Genomic DNA, 27,093 nt, shown 5'->3' with positions numbered 1-27,093 from the left:
GGCCACCATGGAAATACACTGTTAGATCTAGAAGTATATCCAGCTGTCACCCTCCTACCATCCTCATGCCTCTAAGATGGCAGTGGGAGCGCCAGTCATCATGCCTGAGTTCTGGATGGAAAGAAATGAAAAGCCAACTTGTGAAAGGCATCTATCTTTCTCTCATAATGTCACTCTTCACTAATGCTTTTTACAACGTACAGAGCAGGGCAATGACTCACGGTCTCAGACTGGAAGAATGGAGCTAGGCACCCTGCTTCCTTGAACATGCTTGGGGTTCTGGGGTAAAGAAGTAGACACTAGATACTGAGTGTACAATTAGCATTCTTTGCCAATGACAGTGAAGTTACTTGAGTCTCAAAGTGACTGAGGTTGTCACTGGGACAAAAGAGGGCCAAGAAGGTCCCCAGAGGAGAGGTCCTCAACTTGAGTACTGAATTCATGACATTGTCCCAGAAAATAATTTCAGGATATGTTGGGTAGAGACCAGCAAAGTAAATGACAGTACACACCCAGACATGGATGTAGGCACATGGAAAGAGGAGAGCTACTGGGCACCAATGGCTCAGGCCTATAATCCTGGCTACTTGGAAGGCTGGAATCAGGAGGATCCTGGTTTGAGGCCAGCCTGGGTAAATAGTTTAAGAAGCCCCATCTCCAAAATAACAAGAGCCAAATGGACCGGAGGTGTGGCTCAAGCAGTAGAGATCCAACTTTGCAAGTGTGTAGCCCTGAGTTCAAATCGCAGTTCCAGGCCCCCCTAAAAGAAGAGGCTGGCTGAGGGTTCTAACTTTAGGGGTACTTATACTAGGTAAATCCGGACAGAGGATGAGTTTAAACATCTCTGTAGCTAAGTGTGCCTTTGTGCTAGGCACCTGTCACATCCCAATCATTCTGACATCAGTTCAGCCCAGTCATTAGGTCTGAGAACATGGTTAATTTCAGGTCCTTGTAACGTAGACTTCTGCTTCTTACAACTTCATGACCACCCTTCAGATTGAGAGAGGAGAGTGAACCAGGCAGTTTCCTTGAAGGCATGCATGCTTGATCCCTATGGCAGGTACAAAAATGGGGAGGGCAGGTCAACATTTCAAGGTTCAGCAAAACCGCGTGAAACTTAAAGAAAGGGAAATAGTGTCTGTGCACTTCTAATCAGATTAGACAGTAATACAAAGTTTATCTCTGAATCCCTGGCTTCTGCTTCTCCCATGTCCCCAGTCTATCCTGCCCCAGGGTCACCAGCAAGAAGATCTAACTATGGCTGATCAAGGCAAAGAAGTCACTTGGTCACTGGACAGCAACTCTTAAGCTGTGTGATTGACTGACTCAAGAAGAGAGCTTTACACTTGACCTGTGTGTGCTGTACTAATGACACTCCAGACCTCAAATTGCTCAGCTCATTCCAGCCCTCAAGTTATTACAGTCCAATCCAAGCTAACATGAGCAAAAAAGATAACTCGTTTTAAAGATAAGAGGGTGGTGTTACTTGGAACCAAGGGACAAGATTGATGCAGAAACAGCCTGAATCTGAGAATGGAAAGCCTTTAGTGCTCTCTCTCTCTCTAAACCTCATTCAATGTCAATCTCTCTCTCAATCTCTCTCAATCTCACAAAATTTTCAATCACCCTCTCTCTCCGCCCTCTCCCCACATCTCTCTCTCCTTCTTCCTTTTTCTGCATAGTCACTGCAATTTCTCTCTCCATTCCATCAGGGAACCTTCTTTCTGCCATCTTGGATCAAGTGCTCATTCCTGGGGAGCAAACTGAGACTTGGGAAGGTTCTAAGGAAGAGCTGTGTGACATCAGTGTCTGCTTTAATATCTGTGTCTGTCTGCATCTGTATATCTAGTCGTGATTATGATTCACATGTTTCAAATTCTGTGAAATCTGGTATTAAGATGAGTTTTACCAATCTGCAGCACAAATGACTTCTGGCTGTCACCCTACCATGGTTTCCCTAAGTCTCTGTTAATCTTCTTTTAAAATTTCACTGAGAGGGAAGACTTCACTGTCTTGGAACCGTATTCAAACTGGCTTTGTTTCCCACTGGTCCCTTTGTTCAGATGTTAAATGAAACCTTACCTAATTTCATTTGTAGAACTTGGACGTTCTATTCGTGACATGTCACTCATGGGGTCACCTGGTGTATTATGGGAAGCAAGGAGGAGATGACTAGACCAACATGGCAGCAGGATGGCAGGACCATGAGCATCGTCCTCTGAAGATGTAGGGTGGTCCTGAGTGAAGGTGAGGACACTAATGGAGGCAGGGCAAGGTCCATCTCTTACCTCCGCCCACAGGCCAGGGGGACAAGAGCCTGCCTTCACTGTTTCCTCTAAATGGAAGTTCAGAAAGATCTTCCATGTACACAATTCATTAGATTATTTTTAATTTATCTCAAGCAAGACCAATTTGCAATAAATGTTGGGAAGTTTTGATCAAAATCCTTCTCGTGCTACTTTTCAACAGCAATCCTTAAGCCGTGCGACTTAGTCACAAAAATGTGTGGACATGAAGACTGAGGATCCCCTTTGACCTGGGATAAACATGTATCTAACCACATGCAGCTGAACTTCAGGGAGAACTGGTGAGAGAGAGAGAGAGAGAGAGAGATTGTGACAGACACAAATAGGCAGACAAGGACACAAAGACAGAGCGTGTGCTCCAAACCCCAGCTGGCTGTGCTTCCTGCCTCCTATCCAGCCTTGTGACTCTGCATGAGTCAGGGCATCTGTTGTGATGCCTAATAGAGATATTGTAACATCATCAAATAAAAGCCAGTCCAGACTCAGTGAGGGACGTTTCATGGAAGTCCATGGGATGACCACAGTCTGGAGGTGCTCTGGCCACGGCACCTGCAGGTGGCCTCAGAGCCCAGCGGGAAGGGTTTTTTCTTCTCAGGAGGATCAGTGAGCTCTGAGAAGGTGTGAAAAGGGCTGGACACATGGCCAGAGGAGCTGCAGACCTGATGGTGTTTCCCAGAAAAGCATCTGTGTAGGGACTGTGGACAGCTGTCTGTGGGGTCAGACAGCTCAGGGGCCCAGGTGGCAGAGCAACACAGACTCAGCTCAGTAACAAGCGTGTCTCTCAGACTGAACCTTGGGGTGGCAGCTCAGCAAATCCCTGTCGAGGAAAGACTAAGAATTTGGAGGGCTGTGCCTGGCCCTGACACCAGCAAACATGGCCAGGGGGCACCTGTGAGTCTCAGCCAAATCTGGAGAGGAGGGGGACCTTCAAGGTGAGCATTGGAAGAAGGAGGGGGGATTTGTAAACCTTCACTGGTTCCCTGGGCTTAGATCAAGTTCAACTTTATCAGGCCTGAACATGGTACCTGGTGCCCAGTGGGTGTTTGGTCCATGTTGGCTGTAGTTGACAGAATCAGAGCAATGACCCATTTGGTGTGGTGTGCAAGTCATAAATGCATCTGCTTATAAAGTCACCTCTTGCATGACAGCTGTTTGTGCAAGCCCTGAGCCTTCAGTGCAGCAGACATCAGGAGAGACAGGGCAGGAAGCCAGAAATCTAGCAGAGTTTTAGACTTTGTAAGCTGAAGATATTTCCGACATTGAAGAATTTTAACAAATAACAAGTCAGGAAGCTCGACTGCTCCATTGCTCCAGCCTCACACAATCTTCGGGCTGTTCCCCTCTCCGAGGTGGGAAAAGACCCAGCAGAATGCTCTCCTGGCTGGAGAACAAAAGGGATGAGCGCTGAAGCTGGCGTCCCCTGTAAGGCAGCCTGGCTTTCCTGGTGGCTGAGACTGCCGCAGGCTCAGGGTGGCATCAGAGCCTCTCCAGAGGCTCCACTATGCCCTTTGTCTTCACCAAGGAGAAAGCTTTTCCTGTGTGAGCAGAATGGTGCAGTGTGTTAGAAAGACAGTTCTCTCTGCATGGAGTTTCAAGAACTATTTACCAGTGTAAAGGAAGGAAGTCATTCCTTCTGAGTTCGTTTTTACAGAAGCTCCATGAGGGTCCGGGGAGACTCTCCCAGAAACCACGCAGCCTCTTGGTGGGCTTTTCATCCTGAGAAGCTGCAAGTCCTCCCTGGCCTTGTGGGTCACATTGTCTCTGGTCTCTGACCCTGGTGTCTTTGTGGGAGATTACTCCATTTCTGACCGACGGACACTGTCAACAGCATTCATTAGTGTGTGCCTGAGGGGTAAAACCCCACGGAAGCCATCCTGCCAAAGATTCCATCTGCATCTCAAAACAGAGTGTCTTAGAAAGCCACGCATTGGGGTGAGGGGTAGGAGTGTGGCGTCTCTAACCAGCTCAGTGTCCCCAGAGCTCATGGGTGGGGACAACTCCTCTTGCTGTGTCTATATGATAGGACACATCCTGCTTGGCAGAAATTCAGAGGACAATTTTGGCTACGCAAGATTTTACTTTGAAGGTTACCATTAGGATCCAAACTACGTAACACTGACTCCTATCCAGTCTCGTTTTTAATGTGAGTGACTGGTGTGTCGTCCAGCTCTGACTCTCGGGCCACTTCAGAAAAGATTTCTCTGTCCCAAGTCCCCCGACAAAAGCAGTAAGGGGCTTGATCACTTGAGGCAGCCTTGAGGACATTCAGAAGGACATTGATGTATGTATATATATATATATATATATATATATATATTCAGTACATTTCATTTCACTTTCCAGGACCATATTCCTGACCAAAGGGACATTTTAAGCAATGAAAACTCAAGTATTGTCTTACACTGAGTTTTTAATTTAGAGACCAAAAGGTTTGAGGTACTAATCGATACAGCCGGCTGGCCAAGAACTCAAACTACAAATGAGCATTCTGGGGAGAAAAGGTGAGCATGTCACCATGGCCTTCGAGGCTAAATTAAAGCCTGGTGAAAACACTTTCTTGGAATTAAAAGTCCTCAGTGATTCATACAAAGTAGGACGCCCGTGACCACCTCCATAATCTAAAGCCAGTTTATCTCAAGGGCTGTGACCATCGCCAGCTTTCCTGTAAATGTGCGTCCTCCCCTTCTTTCTCACCTCAGAGATCCAATTTTCAACAGGCCCTGTAGCTGCTTGGAATAAAGTTCACACGTCCCCACTTCTCTTACAGCTAGGTGTGGCCATGGGATGGAACCAAAAGTGAGAACTGTCCTGAAAAGGGGGAGAGACATCTTTGTTCCTGCCTTCCATCTTCCCGTCTGGAATTGAGGCACGACAGTGGAGCTCATGCAGCCACATTACGCCATGAGCAAGAGATGGCCACCTGCTAAGAATAGAGGAAGAGCAGAAGGGAAGGAAGTGGGTCCCTGGCCCTTAGAAATACCATCACCTGGCAGGGGGAAAAAAATGTCTTTTTCTCTTGCTTAAGCCACTGTTTACTTTGGGTTTTTCTATCTACGGTAATCTAACACAATTCTGCCTGAGCCCTCCCACTCCACACCAGGGTCACACTGGCTCCTTTGATGACTGTTTGAAACTTTGAAAACATAAAATGCTAACAGGATATACATTCACTGAAAAGTACAAGAGCAAATGTTGCAAAAAGGGGGGTGGGGGGCAGAGGACGTGCTGACATTGATGAAAGAGAGAATAAACTTGAACCTCAGGTCTGCTGGGCCCTGCAGACTGAACCCAGCACACCAGGGAAGGAAGGCAGCAGTAGGTCAGGCTGGCAAGGACCAGGTCAGGTGCCCAAGGAGGAGAGGTGCTCTGGGCAGAAGCAACCCTGGGGGTCCTGCTGCATTATCTCTTGTTCACTTGCTTGTGTGAAGTATTTCTTGGTCCTATACTCATGATTTCAACTATTGCTACATCAGATAAATTTTGCTAAACGTAAGACGGAGGTAACCTGATTTCTCAATTCGGGGATTCACCTCTCAGTACAAAGTTACAAAGCAGCATCCCTGTTCTCGGTGAAATCCTGGCCCCTGTTCAAATGGATGGTTGCACATAGGATTGTTGGGGAACCCCAAGCCTGGATCTCCCCTGGGTGTCAGGCATTTGGCCTGAGATGCTGATTTCATGAAACTGCTGCGTTCAGAGGCTCTTTCTGAAAGGCTGGCGTCGGGTGGGGAGGTCCTCCCATGGGCCATTCCCATCTCACTTCAGCCCCTATAAAGAACATGAGGATCTAAGAAGTGACAGGAGGGTGGAGGATGGAATGAAGGGAGAAAAAAAGGGAGGCAGACAGGGACGGGAGGGAGGAGACAACTGTTGCTCACTGAAAACATGGATGACAGTCAGCTCTCTGCTGTGGTTTGCCTTTGCCCCAAAGTTTGAGTGTTGGAAATTTGATCCCCAATGCAGAAGTGTGGGGAGGTGGGGCCACGGTCCTCATGAATTGGTTGTTATCAGGAGTGGGTTTCTTCCAGAAGGACAAGCTCTGTCCCCTCTTGGGTAATCTCTCTCGTCTTTGCATTTCTACCAAGACATGAGGTATTAAGAAGGTCAGGTGCCACTGGCTCACGCCTGTAATCCTAGTGACTCAGGAAGCAGAGATCAGGAGGATCGTGGTTCAAAGCCAGCCCAGGCAAATAGTTTGTGAGATCCTAGCTTGAAAAATCCTTCACAAAATAAAAAAGGGCTGGTGGAGTGGCTTGGGGTGTAAGCCTTGAGTTCAAGCCCCAGTACTGCAAAAAAAAAAAAAAAAAGAAGAAGAAGAAGAAGAGGGTCCTCACCAGATGCAGCCCCTCAGCCTTGGACTTGCAACCATCACACCTGGGAGCCAATCCATTTCTCTTCACAGACATTAGCTAGCTGGCGGTGTCCACCACAGCAGCACAAAACAGCCCCGGGACAGTCCCCATCTCACAGGGAGCTGCAGACAAATGACAGGGGAGGCAAGTTCAACAACCAGGAGCCCTGAAGGGAAAAGGTGACACAAAGCATGGGTGCCACAGCCAGCACAGGAGGACGATGGATGCTTGAAGCCCAAACACCTGCTGAGACTTCAAACGTTTGCCAAACTCCTTCCTGACGTGCACAGTGACCAGTCTCCCACACAGCCCCACTGTAACTCCTTCAGATCTGAGGGGTGGGGGTCCACCTCACAATCCCTCTTCCAAGGATGGCCTCCAGGGTCTGCCTCTTGAACCAAGGCACACAGTGAACCATCACATGGCAATGTCCTGTGTCTCCCTCTGTCACCGAGCATCGGGGAAAGGCTTGGAGAAGGAGGTCAAAGGAGCCGAGAGCATGGGCTCCTTATGTAGCTACTGGGTTGTTAGCTAGTTGTTACAGGTTTGTTGATGTTAACAGCACAAGTATTCCCCCCAATGTCACCTTTGCAGGTGACAGTGTCGGTTTGTGTGTGTGTGTGTGTGTGTGTGTGTTGTGTGTGTGTGTGTTTTGGAAGTTGGGACGGGATTTGAACTCGGGCTTCACACTTGTAAAGCAGGTGCCCTACTGCTTGAGCCACACCTCCAGTCCATTTTGCTCGGGTTATTTGGAGATGGGGGGGTCTCAAGAACTGTTTGTCCAGTTAGCCTCGAACCTCCATCCTCCTGATCTCAGCCTCCTAAGTAAACAGGATTACAGACGTAATCCACCAGCACCCAGCTAACGTTAGCGTTTTATCTGGAGTTTGCTCACTGAGTCAGTGAGACTGGTAAGCAGCAGGCTAAACTCTCACTCCACACAAGATGTTTAAACAAAGAGTCTAAACCTGAATAGTTCAGGATGCTGAGGGGAAAGTGCCACTTTTACAACTGCATTCTGTGCTGTTTCTTAGATCTTAACGGTCCCTAAAGGCCTGTTCGTTAAACGCTTGGTCCTCAAGGTGGTGGAACCTTTAAAAAAAGTGGGATCTGGCGAGAGGTCCTTAGGTCATTGGGGGGTGTGGCTTTGAAGGGGATCAGGGGACCTTGACCCTTCCTTTCCCTTTCCTGCATCCTGCCTGACAGGGGAGCCACTTTGCTCTGTCACGCGCGCCCCTCAAGATGTGCTGTCTGCCTCACCATAGAGGCCTAAAAGCAATGAGTCTGTCCAGTCATGGACTGGAGTCTCCAAACCTGTGAGCCAAAACAAACCTTTCCTCTTTATAAGTTCACTAGCCAGGGTATTTGTTACAGTGGTGGAAAGCGAGCTGAGACACTGGCATAAAAGCACAGTTGCATTTTAAACCCTCTAACTGGGCACTTGGGTACCAGGGTTCTACGTGAGCTGCAGAGAACGGTCCCATTCCGGGCTGAGGGCTGTTCCTGGGATGAATGAATCATGGCTACTGTTGTGTGACTGATGGTGACAAACTTAACTTAAAAAATCTGCCCAGTCCCAAAGCACATTAGGCACGTGTGCATGGTTTACACAGATGTGGCTTAGTGACCTTGGCAAGGCAGAGGTCAGGCATCGGCCATGTCACCTGGCAAGGAGCTGGGCATTGGGGGGCTCAGGCTATGCTCCCCCCTTCCTCTCTGCAGACACAGAAGTCTGACCTTGGCACCCAAGGAGAGAAGGGCTGGACAGCCTAGCAGCATTCGGGACCTTGGGGACCAAGGCCTCAACTGCCTGCCTTCCTGGAAATTACCCTGGGCTATGACTCAGGTTCAGGACGGAATATCAAATTACACAGAATGGAATTAAGCTGCTGCTCTCATACCGCAGGCATCAGAAGCTCCTCTTGAAATACGCTGCTTTTGCTATGTTTTTAAGAACATGATGGTTGGAAAGCAAAAAGCCCAAGATATGTCCTCAAAGTTGGCCCCAACGCCTCCCCGATCCCCTCCAGAGCCTGAAGGAACTCCTTAGCAAGCTTTCCTGGGGAGGAACACTCTCTCCCGCCCCAAGTCCAAGGCACAGGCTTTCCCACTCACGAGAGGCGGCAGACATTTCTCTCCCCGCTTACTGGAGGGAATGTCTGTCGGAATGCAACGATTTCAGCAAATACGGCAAATACGACTTCCATTGGTCAGTAGAGGCTGCTTTTAGGGAGGATGTGCTGGTGTGGGGTGGTCACCGTGACCATGACCACTGGGCTGGTCTGGCTGTGTCTTTTGCAGTATCTGACACTCCTTGTTCGGGGTTCTGCCATGTGACATTTCATCATTGGCTCCCTGAGGGTGTCCACACTGAACCTGACACCCCAGCCTCCACGTGAAGGTCACCAAATTATTTTCCAGGCTACGTGGAATGTGCTGTGAAAGGTGGATGGGGCCTTTGGGGCGGCCTGGCCTCTCGTCTAGAAAGCACACTGTCTTTCAGGTGCACCATGGGGAGGAGGACATGCTGGCTGTGACCTCACTCTCAGCACCTCCGCTGCTTAGAGGGGCAGACGCTGTGACCCGTGCCCCGCTCATGTTTTCAGGGCCCCAGGATATGCTGAAGGTAGGGGCCCAAGGTCACATAAAAATACTACCAACTCCACTCTGTTGACAATCCTGATTTTTGTTTCTGCTTTTTGAGCTGGCAGCCATCATCAGGACTGAGCCGTTAACACCTCTGGGATGCCATCTCAGCACAGGAGCCAGGAGCGGCGGGGATGGGCACAGGGTCACTGAGGACTGAATGGTGCAAATGGTCCCGGACCAGCCCCATCTCTGGGGGTCAGTCGGGCTGGGCCTATGGCGGGTGGAACAGCATGCCGTGAGCACAGGGCTCCCTTACTCCTCCGAGCCTGGCGCCAGCTTCCTCGCGAGGCTCTGGTAGGTGTCTCTCTCCACCTGCCACGAGTGGTGCCTCCTCACATATTCCCTTCCGTTGGCCACGATTTCTCTTTCCAGTGCAGGGTCGCTCATCAGCCTCTTTGCCAGCTGGACAAACTCCTGTGGAAAAGGAAGTGGGGGAGAAACTGACATAAGCAATTGGTGGCGGGGATCGTGTCCGCGTTAGCTCCTGCTTGACCCTCTGCTGGCCTCCCGCAGCGATTAGGAAATGATTGTACATATACATAGAGCACAAATACACACATGCACCCATCCACACGTGCATACATATCCATCTACACACACACGTGCACACGCACACACCTGTGTGCACGCACAGACATGCACACAGGACGGGTGAACATTCACAGAAAATATGAGAACCATCCATGTGTTTCCCTCCCCTTTCCTCCCCAGACCAATAAACCTGCTTCTTTCCTTTCTTCTTTGGCAATTCTGGCATTGAAACTCAGGACCTCAAGCTTGCTGGGCAGGCGCTCCACCATGTGAGTCACTCCCCCAACCCTTTTTGTTTCAGTTATCTTCTCAGACAGGGTCTCGCATTTTTGCCTAGTCTGTCCTTGACTGAGATCCTCCTACTCTGCCTCTTGTGTAGCTGGGATCACAGGTGGCATCACCACGCCAGGCTCATTGATCAACAAGGGTCTCACTAACTCCCTGAACTCACCTTGAATTATGAGCCTCCCAGTCTCCACCTCCCAAGTAACTGGGATTACAGGTATAAGACACCATGCCCAAGTAGACCTGTTCCATTTCTTTCCAATGATTTGAAAGTAAGGATTGCTTCCCTCTTTTTTGACCACAGCCTGAAATGCAAACACCATCTTACTCCTGAATCTAGCCTCACACGCTATGTGCAGTGCCACACCACCCCTGCCCCATCGCTGTGTTGGTCTCACTGTCTTCCCTGGATACAGAGCCATGTTTGGGTAATGGGAAGCTTGGTTTCTGCTCAGATCTGAGTCAAATCCTCCTTCAGGACTTCGCTTAGCTGTGTGGCATTGGGCGTGCTAGCCAACCTCTCTGAGCCTACATTTCTCGCCAGTGCAGGGCAAAAGGGCTGGATGGATGGACCTAGCCCTAGGGCCCTGGAGCTGCCCGTGTGAAGAAAGGATAAAGGACTGGAAAGACCCTTGCCAGTCCTCACAGCAGATCTTTGGCTCCAGACCTACTTCTGCTCATACTCCTTAATTATTCATGTCCACACACATTACGTGGTGCAGTAATGAGCGGGCTCCTGCTGACCAGTGTTTAATTTCAAAGCCCTTCATAATTAGAAAGCTTAGCGTTATTCCTGTGTTAAAGAGTGCTCGTGGAGGGGAGGGGACATGCGTACCTATTATGCTTGTGTATAACAGGCGAGCAGAGCCTCGAGTCTGAGGCCTGGGCTGAAGCCCTCAGGCTCCCTTTGTGGGACACCCTGGGCACATCGACCCCTCTGTATCTCAGGTCCTTGCCTGTAAGTTAGGGCAATGCCAGGGCCACGGGAGGGTTAAATGTGGTAACACAGTTAGGAATTTAGGGCAGAGCCTCACTCATAGTTAGCCATGGTCGCCTTCATTACCCCCCAAGCCCATGGAAACCCCAGTGATGCAAAACATCTGAGGTTAATATGCAATGCTTCGCTGTTTAAAAGGAATGTCCACATAGTCTCAAAATTACTGTTAATTAAACGTGGAATGCCTTTTATAGTGAGCAATACAAACAGCAACATTTATGACAGAAGGATTATGTTTTTATGCATTGTGTATGTGCTTTATGGTAAATTGGTGTTCTTTTCATAATAAAAACATAACATATTTATTCCCACCTCGTGGCAGAGCGGTATTCATTTTAAAATTATTTGAGAGGCTTATAGCTTTGGTATATCATTTTATGATGCTGGTCATATCTTTGATTTATCTGACGTGGGGACTTTGGCTGAAACCCAACCCCCTGCTCAGTATTCCTGCAGAATGTAAGGTCATTTACAGCAAAATTCTGAGCAAAAGAGTTTCTAGGAATAGGTTATGATAAAATGCTCCCTCTTTCTCTCTCTCTCTCTCTCTCTGCAAGCAAGTTGGAAGAAAAGAAGACTTATAAAAAGCAAGAGAGGCCTGGATTAAGGGTAGGACCTTGTAAATGGTGTAATAAAATGGTGGGTGAAGGGTGGAGAAAGGAGAGGAAATACACCCAGAAGAGAAAAAGAAAAATCCCTGTAGAATCAGGGTGTCCCTCCCTGTGCTCCGGGATGATTTTCTACCTGGCTAAAGCAGCATCCAGCCCTGCACGTGCGCCTCCTTCCAGGACGACTCTGCCACTCTTGTTGGAATGGAGAGTCTGTACCACGCCCCGTGAATACAGGCAACTTGCTTACATCAACAGAATGTGTCAGAAGCAATGTAGTGTGGGTTGGGTGAGGTGACTCATGTCTGTAATCCCAGCTACTCTGGAGGCAGAGATGGGGAGGATCAGGGTGCCAGGCCAGATCCTACCTGAAAAATAACTAAAGCAAAAAGGGCTGGGGGCATGGCTCGAAAAGTAACGTTCTTTAACTTCCAAGCAAAGTTTTGAAAAATCTTAAAGCTTCTACTTTTGTCCTTCTGGCTCTTTCAGAAAGAAGCCTGAGTCCACCTCCCTGAGGATGAGAAAACCCACAGACAGAAAGGCTTGGCTTCCATCACCAACACCAAGGACTGGATACCTGAAGGGCACAGTGGATGGAGAGGTTCAGCCACCATAAGCACCTAGGACCAAACATGTGAGAAGGCTATCCTGGACAATTCAGCTCCAATCAACCTGCTGGAGGACTGTCACTGGATGAGTGGCCCAAACAGCAGAAGCACCACCCACGGAGCCCAGCTGCAGCCGCCATGCACAGGACTGTGAGCGAATTCAGTAGGCACAGTTCTAAGGCACTAACTTGTGAAATGCAAGGATTGCATCCTCCTGCTGTACATTGAGCTTCTCCTTCCTCATAGATAAAACCCACTGAGCTTGTGTCACATTCTACCCTCTGTAATGCAGAGGTAGAATGTGTCACAAGCCTGACCCCCAGCTCCAAGGGTCAGGCTTGATCTATCCAAGCCAACCTTGGTGCAGAGGTCAACACACCCTGGGACGATCCTGCTGACCCACGCCGTGGCTTGAGGATGGATTGGACCTGAGATGTGCTTCCAACCAGCAGAGGATGGCAAAGGTCAGGGGCTGTGTGGCCCTGGGTCACACTGTACAGGAGGGATTCCATCTTTCTGACTTATGGTCAGGTGGGAGAAACTGGCACCTTTCAGAGCTGAGAGTGCCCCTCCAACAGCCATCAAGAACTGATGGCTCACAAAGCAAACTCCACCAGCAGCATAGGGCTCAGCCTTCAGAGAGGACGTGGCCGGCACCCTGGATGAAAGCGTGGGAGGTGTAACGCCCTGAGCAGAGAGGAGAGGACCAGGAGTCTGGACTCTTGGTCCCCAGAGGCCATGCCAAAGCAGTCAGTCAGCACTTTACTCGGTGATGTCTGTGGTCATTTGTCACCCAGTAATCACAGAGGGCTCCATCCCATTTTTGGCTAACCACAGATACAAAGGCAGGCAGGGAGAAGGAGGCTCAGTCTGTCTTCTGGGAAAGGTGACCTCATTTCAAGAAGTCCCTGAGGGAGACCGCACCCTCAGCCTCTGCTGCGTCCAGGTTGCACACGGACCCCTGAGCTGCTGCAGCTCCACACCTAAGAAGGTGTTGCAAGCCAGGACAAAGCCAGGACACTCACAGAGACAGCCAGGTCCCACCAGTGACGTCAGAAGAGCATTTGAAGCCAAAGCAGACATTTCACTGAACAGACTGAGAACCCGGGCAGCTAGAGCTACAGCAAAACTTCCATGGACAAATGCAGAACAACAAGGACAGGTGCTGACCCACTGTCCTCCACCCAGCACTCCACAGATTCCCGGCAGCTGTCACCACAAGAGCTCACCAGAAAGCACACTCACTGACAGGCCAACTGTGGATCGATCCACTCTTGAAAGTCAGCTATGAAAACGCATTGCAGGCAGTGAAGGGTGTGCACACCACATCACTTAAGAACGAAGCACGGACACCCTGATCAGCATGGGAAATCCACGGGCCTCCAAGAGCCTGGCAGACGGACGCCCGGTGGTGAACCCTGCCTGCCTTGTGGCTGTATTTCCTCTGTTTCTTTTTTCAGAGAAGTCTAAATTCTGGACATTTGTGTAAAAGCCCTCCATGTCAAATGCCTACAAGTAATTCTAAATGCAGAGAATGGTGCAAAGTAAACAAACGTGGGTGCAAACCAGATCCAGCTCGAGGTCCCGGGTGAGCAAAGCTGGGCTCAGGTCACACATTGGTGCAGTTTAAAAAAAAAAAAACCCTCATGATTTGTCTTCTCGGAGTCATTATCCAATTAGCAGCTGACATTCTTGGAGGCTTCCTCTCTTCTGAGCAGTTGGCTGCTGGTGGAAAGTTCTTTGCCTCCTTTCCCATTGCCCTGTCTCTCGAGAATTTTCCAAGAACCAGGGAGGACAGGCAGACAACAGACAGACGGGTTTTGAAAATATTTAAGCCCCCTCTTTGTCCCAATGGGGTCACTGCAAAGCCACAGAGCACCAAGGAATTGTTCCATGGAAAACTACTGTTTGATAAAGAGGACATCACACCTTTTAAGAGTATTTTGTCCTCCCCACCCTTCTCGTGAATTCTGCTCACTTTTCCAACAGGAGTTAGAGCCAACACGTGCACACTCTTGAGTTTTGGGCTTGTGGCTGGTAAGGCAAACCTCCCTGAGGCTTCTTCTCCGAAGCTTCACACAGCTTCTTGACAGGGGATGGGGAGAGGGAGGCGTCTGCAGACAGGCTTAAGGGTGGATGGAGTCCCTGGGCTTTTCTGGTTGGAGCACTTGAGTTTCCTAAGGCTTAGTCGATTTTTTGGTCTCCAGCTTTGCTCCAAGACTCTCTTTTGGAGCTTGTAGAACACCCTACTACATACACATGTGCACATGCACGCGTGCGCACACACACACACACACATGCACACATGCACCCTCCAACCCTGGCTGAGATGCATACTGGGTCACTTACAGTGGGTCCCAAAATGAATGCTGACTAGCGGTCACCCCAAGTGCCACTTGGTGGGCCTAGGATGGCCCACTATGCCTGCTTATTTTGCAAAAATTATTTGCCCACAGCATAGATTTACTTTGGTGAAAATGGCAAGACCTGTACTATTGTGAAAGGATGTACGCATGCCACAACTATTTCTCTTGCACAAAACACTACCCGGCAGTGGTGTTTTATGGCACTAACCAGACTGCCACCACCAACAGCACCTCGAGTGTGAACATGACCACATCCTGATTGTCGTGTTGCAAGAAGACTCCTGTCACCCTTTTAAGAATGTGCAGGTGTCCTCTGAACCATTCACATAAAACTTCTGTCCATCCATCTCTAAGCCACAACAGTCATTGTCAGTTTGGGGAGGGCAGCTAGTGTTCACATGACCTTAATATCAAGGGCACTTTAAGACGGCCATTAGAACCTTCTGCAGATGGACCCTAACAGGAGAGAAACCAACCTGGGCGGGCTGCGAAGCGACCGATCAGCTGTCCAGCCCTGTCCATGCTGAAGAAAGGGGAAGGAGGAAGGAAGGGATGGAGAAGGGAGGGAAGAAGCTGGTGAAAGAAAGCTTGTTCTGAAGGAAAAGCATTTCTGTTCAGATTCTAAGTCCCCGATAAGGATGCAGCTGTCATCTTAGCATCCCTGGCACTGTGTCCAGCACAGGAATCCATGACTAGAATGACACTGCTTAGGTGTAGGGACTGGTCCTGCAAGTCTGACGACTGGTAGGATGGAAGAGAATGAAGCACCCAAACTTCCCTGTGTGGCAAACTGCACAGCTTACTATCAAGTAAAAAAAGCAAAGCGCTGTCCACCCTCTGATATCCTGACACCAGCACCTCTTCCTATGCACAGAGCGCACCCCACTGGAGAATGACCAGGCCTGGCCCTACCCTCAGAGAGCTCTAGGATCCTGGGAGGCAGCCAACTGGAAGAAAAGCAAATGCACAAACTGGTGAAAAGCAGCAGGAAGGAAAATTGTGCACAAGGAGAATGATAGGGAGGGAGCTCACTGTAATGGGGCAGCCACAGAAAGCCCTCCAAGAAAACAGAGCCAGCGTGGGAAAGCATCCTGGCCAGACCAGCTGCCTGGGCCCCAGCGGACAGTCAGGTATACTGGACAAAGACAGTGTGAAGACCTCACAGGGCCTCAAGCCTGGCCCAGCCGGGTCACTGTCTCCTGTGTGCAGTGGACAACCATGGAGGACTCTCAGTACAGGGAATTAGATTTTCACTATTAACCCAGGTCTCTGTGGCTGCTGGGGTGAGTAGACAGGCCCAGATGAGAGCGAATGGAGCCTAGCAGTGGGGGAGACACTGTGGGGATGGGGTTCAGCTCTATTTTGGAGACAAAGACACAAGAACTGGCAAAGCTAGAAGTGGCAGTGCTGTGACTTGACCAGGGACCTGGAACAGAATCGCATCTGTCTGACCCTGGTGAGCTCAGGAGGGACCTGTGGTGGGACTGGTCAGTCCCCAACAGAGGTGTGTGGGTTCAGAGGGTCTCTCTGCTTGGGTCACTCTGGGCCAATCCCTGGAGTCACAGACCCAACTCCATCCTGTGCCTGGTCCTCACAGCAGGTGCACGGGCGGCTTAGGGGTTACAACCATAGTGCACGTGGAGAGTGGACATGGTAGTGGCTGCCGTGGAGATTGCAGATGGTGGACCTTGCTGGTGGGGGACAACATCTGCTCCCTGATATTTTCAGAGAATTCCAGACATGAGGGGTTCTCCCAGCTCTGCCAGGTGCCCAAGCCTATTAGCAGAGCCCTGGATGCTTCTGCAGCCCTGGACAGGCCCTGGGCTCATGTGGGCCCAACCTCCCTTTCCTGAGGCATGAGCCCCACCTGGTGGCTCGTCCCATCCCAGCGGCACTCCCCAAGCTGTGGATCCACTGGCCTCCAGGGGCTTCCTTCCTCCTCACTCTGCCATCTGCCACTCTGACCCAGGACCCAACCATCAGTGTGACAAGGAAAGACAGGGTCTCAGACAGGAAAGTGCCTTCTCCCCCAGGAGGCAGGACAAGTAAACATTGAGAGGACCCACTTCTAAGAAGAAATGGGGAAAGGAGGGAGGAGAAGAACAAACAGAGAGAGGGGAAGAGAGAGAATTAGAGACAGAAAGTAGGGAGAAGGTATATAGAAAGAAGAGCGAGGAAGAGACAGAGACAGAGAGGAAGAGACAGAAAGGAAGGGGAGTCAGATAACGGGAGGCAGAGGAGCGGGTCAGGCAGAGGAGCAGGGAGGCAGGCAGCAGGAGAAAGATGAATCATTAGCACATTTCTCACTGTGTCTCTGGACTCAAGTATCCCCAGGTTCTAGTCCCTGCCTTGTGACCTCTGCAGGAATGACCAGGCAGGAGACTTGCTCTCTCTGGACTATGATGACAACAGCCTCCCGTGGTCATTGTGAGGACCAGGTGAGCTGAAGAGGCAAGGTGCCCACACACAGAAAGGCCAGCCCACACTTCAAGAGAAAAATGGCCCCACTCCCTTCCTGCCTGGCGCCCCTCTGCCCAGTACTCTTGCGGGAGCCCCCTTCCCAATGCCAGGGTCTCTGACCTCCTGACACAGCCGGTGTCAGTGAGCTGGGAGCTCATTGTTAATTGTTACGTAATTTAACTGATTTAAGTTTTAAAACTGATACTTGACTCAGTTACTCAAAAACTTCTACGTCTTTGAAACAACGTGGGTGTGCGAATCTATATTTTTTCAACTGTAAATTATACGGCATTTAGATGCAAATCAAGTATTTTGATAAAAAAAATTAATCTCCAAATTGAGGTGTGCTCAAAACACCAAACATATCAGGATTTTGGAAAATTAAAATGAGGTAACATCTCACTAATTTTTTTATATTGATTAGAGCTTGAGACAAGTTGGGATAGGTTGCATCAAATGAGATATATAATTGAAATAAATTTCTTCTGTTTCTTTTTATTTTTTCACTGTGGCTATTAGAAAAATATAAGGTACATCCTTGGTCAGATTTGCATTTCTGCTGGGCAAAGCTGCCTTCTAGAATTCTCTCTCTAACCAGGCTGGCCAGTCCATCTGTTCACACACCTTCTGGCAGGTCAAACTGACACGCATTATTTAGGCCTGGTTTAGCAGAATTTTTTACTAACAGCCCAGTTTACTGGCAGAAGTTTCCCGATTTTGCACAGTAAATATGGTCACCCTGGAAACAGGGTTGGGGTTAACTCCAATCATAGTTCACAGATAGTCAGTTCTGTGCTCCTTGTGGAGTTCAGTGCAAATCCAATGGATCCTGGGTCCTGAATCTGGGGCTCACACTGACGAGGGCTGGCTGTGTACCAGGCACTGGAAGGGTGCTTTTACTCCAGAGGAACAGTTGATTGACAAGAATTACATAAGTTAGCTTAAAATGTTGAAGAATGTAGGAGAGAAATATTTTGTGTTACGTTGGTCAGCTGCCTCACCCAGTTCCATAAGAATGTGACCCAAGGTGAGCCTGAAGTCCTAAATCCTAAATCCTCTGGGTCCTGCCTGTCACCTGGTGAACGTAACTGCAGTCAGTGAACAGGGACGCTGGTCACACGGGTGCCCAGTGGCTCCAGATCTGCCAGTGCACTGACGGAAAGCAGTGAATGAGGTGGACATTGAGGTTTCCACCTTAGGGGAAGGGTGAGCCTGCACTGCGTGTGCTCTCTGTTATTTCAGGAAGAGGGGTCTGTATCTCCATCTTCCAGGTGAGGGCATAGCACAGGACAGGTATTATCTTCGGATCATGCAGATTTCCAGTGAGAAGCCTGAGACCTGAGCCCCACCACTGGCCCGGCCACAGGGGTTGATGTCTGTTCAACACATTTTGTCTTTTCCAAACACTGAGCCTCTGACTAACTATCAAGGTAATTCTTAAAACATAAAAAATAAAAATAAAAACAAAGGAAAGCCAACTGTGGTGGCTCAAGCCTGTAATCCTAACTACTTGGGGGAGGGGGACAGACTTGGTTCAAGGTCAGCAGGGCAAAGAGCTCATGAGACCCCAATTTATCAATAAAAGCCGTGCATGGTCGTGTGCACCTGTCATCCCAGCCACATGGGAAGCGTAAATACAAGGATCACTGTCCATGCATAAAAAGAGACCTCATCTCAAAAATAGCCAAATCAAGAAGGGTTAGAGGCATGGCTCAAGTGGTAGAGCACCTGCCTAGCAAGCACGAGTCCTGAGTTCAAACCCCAGCACCACCAAACATATATGCCTCTCAGTAAATGTTAGCCATCATCGTTAATATTCCAAAATTTTTTTTTTCTGTAGTTGTCTAAAAGACAACAGAACCTCCCAGAAAAATAGGCCTGAGCTACCCTTTAAGAGTCTGACCCTGCCAGGTGCCATGGCTCATGCCTGTGATCCTAGCTACTCAGGAGGCAGAGATTAGGAGGATCGTGGTTCAAAGCCAACCCAGGCAAATAGTTTGCAAGACTCAAAAAAACCCATCACAGAAAAGGGGCTGGTGGGGTGGTGGGGTGCCCTGAGTTCAAGCCCCAGTATTGCAAAAAAAAAAAAGTTTGACCTGAGCAAGAATGTGCGTGCTCAGTTTCTATTAAATGTCATATAGATCTTAATTTTGCAGTGATGAAACTCAGCTATAAAACACCTAGAAAAATCTCTGCACTCTTGCCTTCTTCCTAAGAGGAAAAACATCAGATTGCTGTGATAATGAAAAGCCAGTGCTGAGTAAGGCTCCAGAGTGTCCCTTAAATTGAAGTTTTCCAGGGGCAAGGTGTGTAAAAATAGAGAATCAGTCCAATCATCAAGTTTTAAAAAATCAAAAACATGGGTTTTTTGTATTTGATTCCACGGACTTTCTTTATAGGTTTCTCAAAGCAAACTCCAGTCACTTCCTTCCAGATTCCCCTCCATCATCATGCAAATATATATCCCCCAACTCCAGCGCTCAGGGGGCACCTGGTTTCTGGACCGGGCTGTGCGTCTCTCAGCTCAGCCTTTCTCTATCTATGAAGTTTCTTTCCTGCCTGTAACCCAGGTGCTCCAGCCTCTCATTCTTGAGAGTGTTCTGAGAACAAGAACCCTTTAGCGAGTCCGTGGATTCCCCCGTGACATCTTGTGCCTGTGACAGATTCAAGGCAGAGTCTTGGAGGAAAGGGAAATATTAAGGTTCTCTCTAAGACCTTAGGAGACCTTGGGCGATCTCCCCTCACGTCCAGGGAAATGCACTCACTTCCCCAAACGGCCCTCTTTCTAGGAGCCCTATCTCTCTGGAAGACCTTGGTCTCCACACCCAGTTAAATGGGCACCGTGCACTCAAGGCTTCTTTTGCCTCCCTCCTGTACTACTGCTGCTTGACAGGCCACCACCAACCAACAGGGGGCTTCATTTGACACCCACTTGCTGTCTCGTGGCTTCTATAGGCTAGAGTCCAGCTACAACTGGCAAACTCTCAGGTCTCACCTCACAAGGCTGAACTCTAGGTTGGGTGGGGCTTGGCTCCTGCCTGGAGGACAGGGTCCTTCATCAGGTTCACATGGCTGTTGACAGGATTAAGTTTCTTGTGGTCCTGGGCCCAAGGGCTCCTTCCTCCTGCTGGCCGTTGAGTGGGAGATGCTCTTAGTAGCTAGGGGCTGCCCGTAGTTCCTGTCTGTGGAACTGACCTTCCCAGTCCCTCTGAACACTTCTGACTTTGACCTCTAGACCTACACTTGAAAGTCAGTGAAGGAATACTAGCTAAAGCAGAACTAACTAGATTAGCATGGTTTTAAAGAGCACTTAGGATTCTATGTCATTTACATTACGTAAACTTACAGACGTGTTTAACGTACAAGGAAATGCTGTTCTTAATACAGATTCGAGTGTGTATGTGAAGTTAATCTTGCCAACCCTGCAGCCACCCAGCCATTAACGTCGCCTGAGTTTCTTGGTGGCGATCATCACAGCTCCAGACTTTCTTAAAAAGCATATTTGTTTTTAAACGAGCAGCTCCCGCCCTGTGCCAGATAAAGTCTAGTCTAAGACTATGAAGAAAACAAAACCAAATTATGGTGTCTAGCGTGTCTCGCGCAGGATTTCAGAAATGCAGCGTCCCCCACGTGAAACCAGCCGAGAACTAATTTTTATAGACATCCTTTGTGTAAAACTTACATGAAAGTGGGGCATTCTAAACGAGCCTGATGTGGCAAGTTGTGTCTCACTGCTCGGGTGACAACCAGAGAGGACCTGAGCCTGAGGCAGGAAGCCCTGTGGCATCACCAGGACCACTGCACAAAGGCCACATGACACAGTGGTGGCTGGCCCTTCTTCCTCCTCTGTTCCACCCACACAGCCACTGATGAGGGACTGATGGCCACTCGGACGGCCACTGGAAAGCCATCGTGCTGTTGTGTGCTGGGAAATTAAGCCCTACGTTTACTAAACGGGCATTGTATTTTGACAGGTGATAAAACATTGCTTTGCCAGCACAGAGATGATATTCTCTGACCTAAAGCTTGGCCACAGCTGATGGGAGGAGACTGGGACAGGATGACAAGTAACATGCCTGTGTTTGGAGCATCAACAAATGACCAGTGAAAACACTTTGTATCCTGATATTATTTTGATTTCTAAGTGTTACTGCCAAAAGGAAAGACTTAGTACCAACCAGGACCTTCATAACAGAAACGATAAACCCCTGGATCCCACACTGCTATTTCAGACGCTTCCCAGGGTGACCAAGACAGACATGACAGTGGCACTGGACTTTGCCTGGCTTAGCAGCTCACCATTACCACCACTACCCACACACATTCCATAAGCTCATTTGTGCTGGCGTCTGTGACTCTATGACAAGCCAGTAGAGAAAAGAAGGACCCACAATTTTATGAACAGTAAGAAAAGCTATCTTAGGCTAAACACAATTTTAAAACTGAATTACTTGAGTTACTTTTAAGACTAACTCCTATTTCTGAATATAACACATGCTTTAATAGTGTGAATAGAAACTAATTTTTTCCCTTACTCTAGTGGTCCTGGGATTTGAACTCAGGGCCTCGTGCTTTGTAGGTAGGTGTTCTACTGCTTAAGTCACACCCCCAGCCCTAGAACCTAATTTTTAAATTTACTGACTAAACAAAGTTTAAGTCAGGTTTTGCTTACCACCGCCTAACACATGGCAGAGGAAGCACTGCCCTGTCCTTCTGGCAATAGCTGCTGTCATCTGGACTCTGATTCTGGGCTGGGTCTGGGGCTCTGGCCTGCACATTCTCAGCCCTGTCACAGCCCCTAGAGGCAGAAGCTGTCCTCAGCTTCACTGGTCCAGAAGAGAAAATGGTTCCTACAGACTGAGGCAGGTCAGCCAGGGTCCCAGGCAGACGAGGGTCCCAGAAGCAGGCAAACCTTTGAGGGCACACCCAGGGGGGCACCTTACACTGGGCAAAGCCTGAACACACTTCCTGGGTGCCCCGGTAGTAACCAGGGTGACCTACTGCATGCTGTACCAGCTGCACAGTCCTTATTTCATTTTCTGATTCATAGTCATGCTTCTGCATATACACAAGTATATGCTGGTTTGCACAATTGTCAGTGATGACATGAGACAATCTCTGAGAACCCAAGAATGTTCTGTGAATGGAAAGTTACACCTGAAAAGTGCCCACTTCAGACATCAGAACTGGAATGTCTAGTAAGGATGTGACTGAACCAGGCACTGTCTGGCCCAGTCTTGTTACTCAGTGGCAGTCAGAAAGGAGCTCACCTTCCGACCTCTGCAAATGCCTAAGGTGTCTCATAGCTGCACATTCAGGCAGCTGCCCAGGTGAGGACAGGAGAGACCTGGCTGCCTGCATAGCTGTTCTGCTTAGCTGGCAGCACTGACAGCTTAGCTTGCAAGGACCCGGGACTCACCCTTCATAAACACAGGCAGAAACTGTGCAGACAAGGAACAGGAAAGCAAACAGGGAAGGGAGTCTCCTTTACCTGAGGATCTGAAAACAGCAGTCCTGTCACTTCATGCTTCACCACAGCGGCATTCCCAGGAATGTTTCTGGCCAGCACGGGGACTTCCAAATCCATTGCCTGAGGAGAGAAAACAGGTGAGCAGTCATTTTTAAGAACTCAGTGACCAGAGGAGCTTGCTGGTGGGAAAATAACTTCTCACGTGAGCTGGACCTCTGGCACCTAACAGAATACAGGTCTTGCCAAAACGATATGAGAAGCACAACCCCACATTTCCCAACTACATCTGAATTTTTTACTGCCTCCTGCATTTTGGAGCCATGAGAAATGTCAGACTGCCATCACCTGTGTGACCTAATCACTGCAATGTCACACAGAAGCCTCTCTCCTCAAATGTCCCTCTGACACTCCGTCTCCCTATGTGGAGTGTTTGTTCTTAGTTACAGTCACTCCTTTCCCCGATGAACAATTTTCTTTCAGCACAGGCCCGGCAAAGCCGCCAGCACCCAGCAGGTTTCTCCTGCATGCAGACAAAAGTAAGGAGGACGGTGATATATGGCCCGATTATCCAGGAAGCAGCCCTCCCATTCCCGAAGCTGTGGGTCCATCAGCACATCACTTCCTGCAGCCTAGCACAGGCTGGCAGGGGGACCGTGAAAGGAGGATCCCAAAGCCCAGTATGCCAAGTTGGCCTCAGCTACCTGTGAGGCAGAATTTTCTGGCTCTCTGTGCAGGTTGAGGGAACCTGAGCTAGAAGGCTACAGAGTTGGACTCCCCCCTAAAGAAAAGCCTCCTGCATGGAATCTCCTGCTTGTACCTGGACAAGCCCAGCTCCTAAGCACGTGTATACCAACAGGCCAGGGGACTATCACCACAGCTGGCTACAGAGGCAGGGCCAACCTGCATGAGCAACAAGCCCACGACTTGTTTTTGATAAAATGGGAGTGTGTAACTTCACATCCTAAAAATCTGGCTCTACAGGGATTACTTCCACTTTCAGAAATGCAACACTACCTAATCTCAGTCACCCGGGGAGCTGTGGTGGGAGGGACCGGCTGTACCACCGACACTGCCCTCTGCCCACAGCAGAGCAAGACGAGTTGTAAGTGCACCATAAATGTATCTACAGCTCATGCCTGGAAGCTTCCACACTTCGCTAATAAGTTAGAGTGGTTCACAGTAAGGTTCTCCTGCTAGCAGAGGTCCGGGGGCCTCACTTGGTTCTCAGGATCTACCTTACCTGTACCTTTCCAGAGCACTTTGGTTTTGGGAACTGGATCCAGGTAACAGCTCATGATGAAGCAGGTGGGATGCTGGAGCTCTGTTCCTTCCTCTTGCCCCCAAGACCACTGGGTTCTCACTTCTTGAGTAAGCAGCCCAGCTGGATTCATGCAGGGACTTAAACCCACCCACCTTGCTCCTCAGCCCCACTGCACAGTGGCACCCGACACAGATTGGGGTCTTTCTCGGGTTCTGCACTATGCGTGTCACAACTACAGACAGTCTCTAGATAACGATGTCCACACTCGCTTTTTAGAAAAAGATTGGGGTCTTTAATTGTCATCACATTCAGGTACAAGACTGATGAAAATCAGCCCCATGGCCACATCTCAAGGGAGCATTACTGAGGAAAGAAGTATCAATATACATGGCAAGTGTAACAATTATTAGTGTGCATACAGCCAAGGATACATGAGGCACAGCTGGCAGCACTGACAGCAGAACCTGGTGACAGAGGTAGATTCTGATGCTCAGCTCTCAACAATTGACTGCACAAGTGGAGAGAAGGACAGCAGAGTGACAGAAGACATGACCAGCCCTGTCAGCCCACTAACTTAAGTGACACTTGGGGAACTCACCACCCCATGACTGCAGAAGACATGGTCTCCTCAAATATGGGCAGAATGAAAAACAGGTTTATCAAAAAATTAATTTGCAATAATTTTAAGCAGCTGGAACCAGGCACGATATGTTCTCTGGCCACATTTTGGGAACCAGAGTTACATCTCTGGGAAAAGGAAAATGCAGGTGTGGAATGAGGATTTGAATTAAAGCAATTGGTGTGAATGTATGGTGGGGGTGCATGAGTGCGCATGTGTGTTCCTGTGAGTCCTATTCTTACCCGTCAAAGAGGACTAGAAGCAGTGACTTCCCAGCCTCGACACGACACCTCTTGTTTTTCAATATCTTCCCTCCCTAAAAGAATCCAGGGCATGTTGAAGACATGGCCAATCCCAGAGTTGGGGGAGAGACAGGCCAGCACTTAAGATTCCTCAAAGTCGGAAATTCCAAGATGGCGGCTAGAGGGAGGAGGCAGAAAGCGAGCCTCCTAAAGTAAAATCTTAGGGAGATGCTGGAGATACACCTTACAGGAAAAACCACGGAGAAGAGGCAAAACTTTGACTCCTCCACATCTCCAGCCTGCGCAGAGCATCTCCACTTCACGTTAAATGGAGAAGCCAGGAGGGTCCCTCGGCCATCGCCAGATGCCGGCACCCAGTCGGCTTGGGAAGACGCGGACCACAAGCTGAGCTAAGCGCTATGCGCTACTCCCACAGACAACGCTGGGCCAGATCAGCATAGCCCCCTGGACAGACCGACCCCCACCCAGGGAAAAAAGAGAAACTGAATGATAAGCAATAACAACAAAAAAGACACGTAGCAAAGAGGATGGGGTGCCCTGAACACCAAAGAGGGGGGAGAGGAATCCCTCATGGAACTGTAAATAAACAAGCCGGGCCTGGCTGGGGAGGGCGGGAGCAGGGGCCTGCGCCCAGCAACCAGGAGTGGGAAAGCTTGTGGGAGTGGCGGAGGGAGGAAAACCCCACAGGAGAGGGGGGAAGACCCACTTCCCAGGTGAGCTGTAAATAAACATGCTGGCCTGAGAAAGCGGGTGCAGTGTCACCTTTCCCAGTGCTTGGAAAGGGGAAAGCTTGTAGCAGAGGCTCGAACACAGGAGAACTCTGAACAAACAAAGCCTGCAGGGCCAGGTGAGTGCTAAGCTCACCCCAGAGATCTGCATAAATAACGCCGCCAGCTACAGCAGGCTGACAGTAGCAGGCAGGCAAGCCACAGCTGCAGATACCATTCTCAGAACTGTCTCGAGACTCTTTTTTTTTCTCTCTCCCTACCCTTGATGAGAAAACAACCGAACTACACCTGCATGCTGAAAAACTTACTGAAACTCTACTGCATTTGAACTTGGGACACTTTGTGGGTTGTTTGTTTTGTTTTGTGTGGTTTTGTTTTATTTTGTTTTTTCTAGTTTTTTTCCCCTTTGATGAGACAACCACAGAACTACTTCTGAGGCACCATCTCCAGGACTGGAGGCTGAGGGACGAACACTGAAATTATTAAGACTGAAACTACATTGCATTTGAACTTGGAGATTTTTTTAATATATTTTTTTCATTTATTTATTTTTAATTTTAATTTTTATTAATTTATTTTTTATTTTCAATCCTCTCTCTGTCTCTCTAATGCCTCTTCAGCTTACAGTTGATTAGTACACTATCTCTCCCTGTTTATATCTTTGAAACTTTTTTGCTTGTTTCTTTGTTTTGTTTTTTTCTACTTGTTTGTTTTTCCCTTTTCCTTTAACTTCTTTGCTTTCCATCTCCTCTCACCCTTCCATTCTAAATATCACCATTGTTATTATTACAAGATAGAAAATACTTAATTGCACACAGTACAGGGACAGTAACAACACCAAGGACAATGACGGGAAGACAGAAAAAACAGGGAAACCAGTTTCCCCACAGCAAAATTTAGTACAGGAACCAGAGGGAAATGAAGGAAACAGGTACTCAGATCCAGACTCCAACAAAATGAAGATAAACTATGCCAAAGAACCCAATGAAGCCCACAAGAATAATCTAAAAGAAGACATACTACAGGTACTCAATGAGAATTTTATAGAGATGATACTGGATGTGGTCAACCAAAATGTACAGGAGACACTCAAGAAATTCCAAGACAACAAAAATAGAGAATTTGAAAAAGCAAAAGAAGACATAAAGAAAACCATAGAAGCACTGTACAAACACCAAAGTGAAACAAAGAACACGATTAATAAAGACATAAATGAACTCAGGACAAAAATAGACAACATTAAAGAGGAAACCACCCAGGATATGGAAAACCTCAGAAAAAAGAATGAAATAGAATTGCAAAACAAAACGGAAGGCCAATCCAGCAGAATAGAACAAACAGAAGACAGAATCTCAGAACTCGAAGATGAAATGGTAATTAAAGGAAAAACCGAAGAACTATTAAACCACTCAAGACCTATGAAAAGAAAATGCAAGAACTTACCAACTCCATCAAAAGAACAAACTTGAGAATCATGGGCATTGAAGGAGAAGAGGTGCAAGTGAAGGGAATGCATAATATATTCAACAAAATAATAACGGAAAATTTCCCAAATCTAGAAAAAGCTATTCCCATACAGATGCAAGAGGC

At 48.6% G+C, this 27,093-nt stretch overlaps 1 protein-coding gene across 3 annotated transcripts in view; it reads right to left on the bottom strand.

Annotated features, from left to right (window-relative positions):
- Positions 1–2,372: 2,372 nt before the first annotated feature.
- Positions 2,373–27,093, bottom strand: part of Glt1d1 (glycosyltransferase 1 domain containing 1) — an 89,847-nt gene continuing 65,126 nt past the window's right edge. Inside the window, exons 11-15 of one of the 3 annotated variants that reach the window (XM_074060798.1) lie at positions 22,654–22,752; positions 9,564–9,721; positions 6,641–6,780; positions 5,001–6,074; positions 2,373–3,841 (exon numbers count right to left, since the gene is read on the bottom strand). In XM_074060798.1, coding sequence (XP_073916899.1) covers positions 6,771–6,780; positions 9,564–9,721; positions 22,654–22,752 — 267 coding nt within the window. In that variant the 3' untranslated portion in view covers positions 2,373–3,841; positions 5,001–6,074; positions 6,641–6,770. Of the gene's footprint in view, positions 3,842–5,000; positions 6,075–6,640; positions 6,781–9,326; positions 9,722–22,653; positions 22,753–27,093 lie in introns of those variants that run through there. The other 2 variants (XM_074060799.1, XM_020185541.2) reach the window with 2 other exon arrangements.

Source organism: Castor canadensis, chromosome 18 (assembly GCF_047511655.1).
Source record: "Castor canadensis chromosome 18, mCasCan1.hap1v2, whole genome shotgun sequence".
Classification (NCBI taxonomy): domain Eukaryota; kingdom Metazoa; phylum Chordata; class Mammalia; order Rodentia; family Castoridae; genus Castor; species Castor canadensis.
Note: the sequence above shows the minus strand (reverse complement) of the source record. Positions and strands in the feature narration are given on the sequence as shown.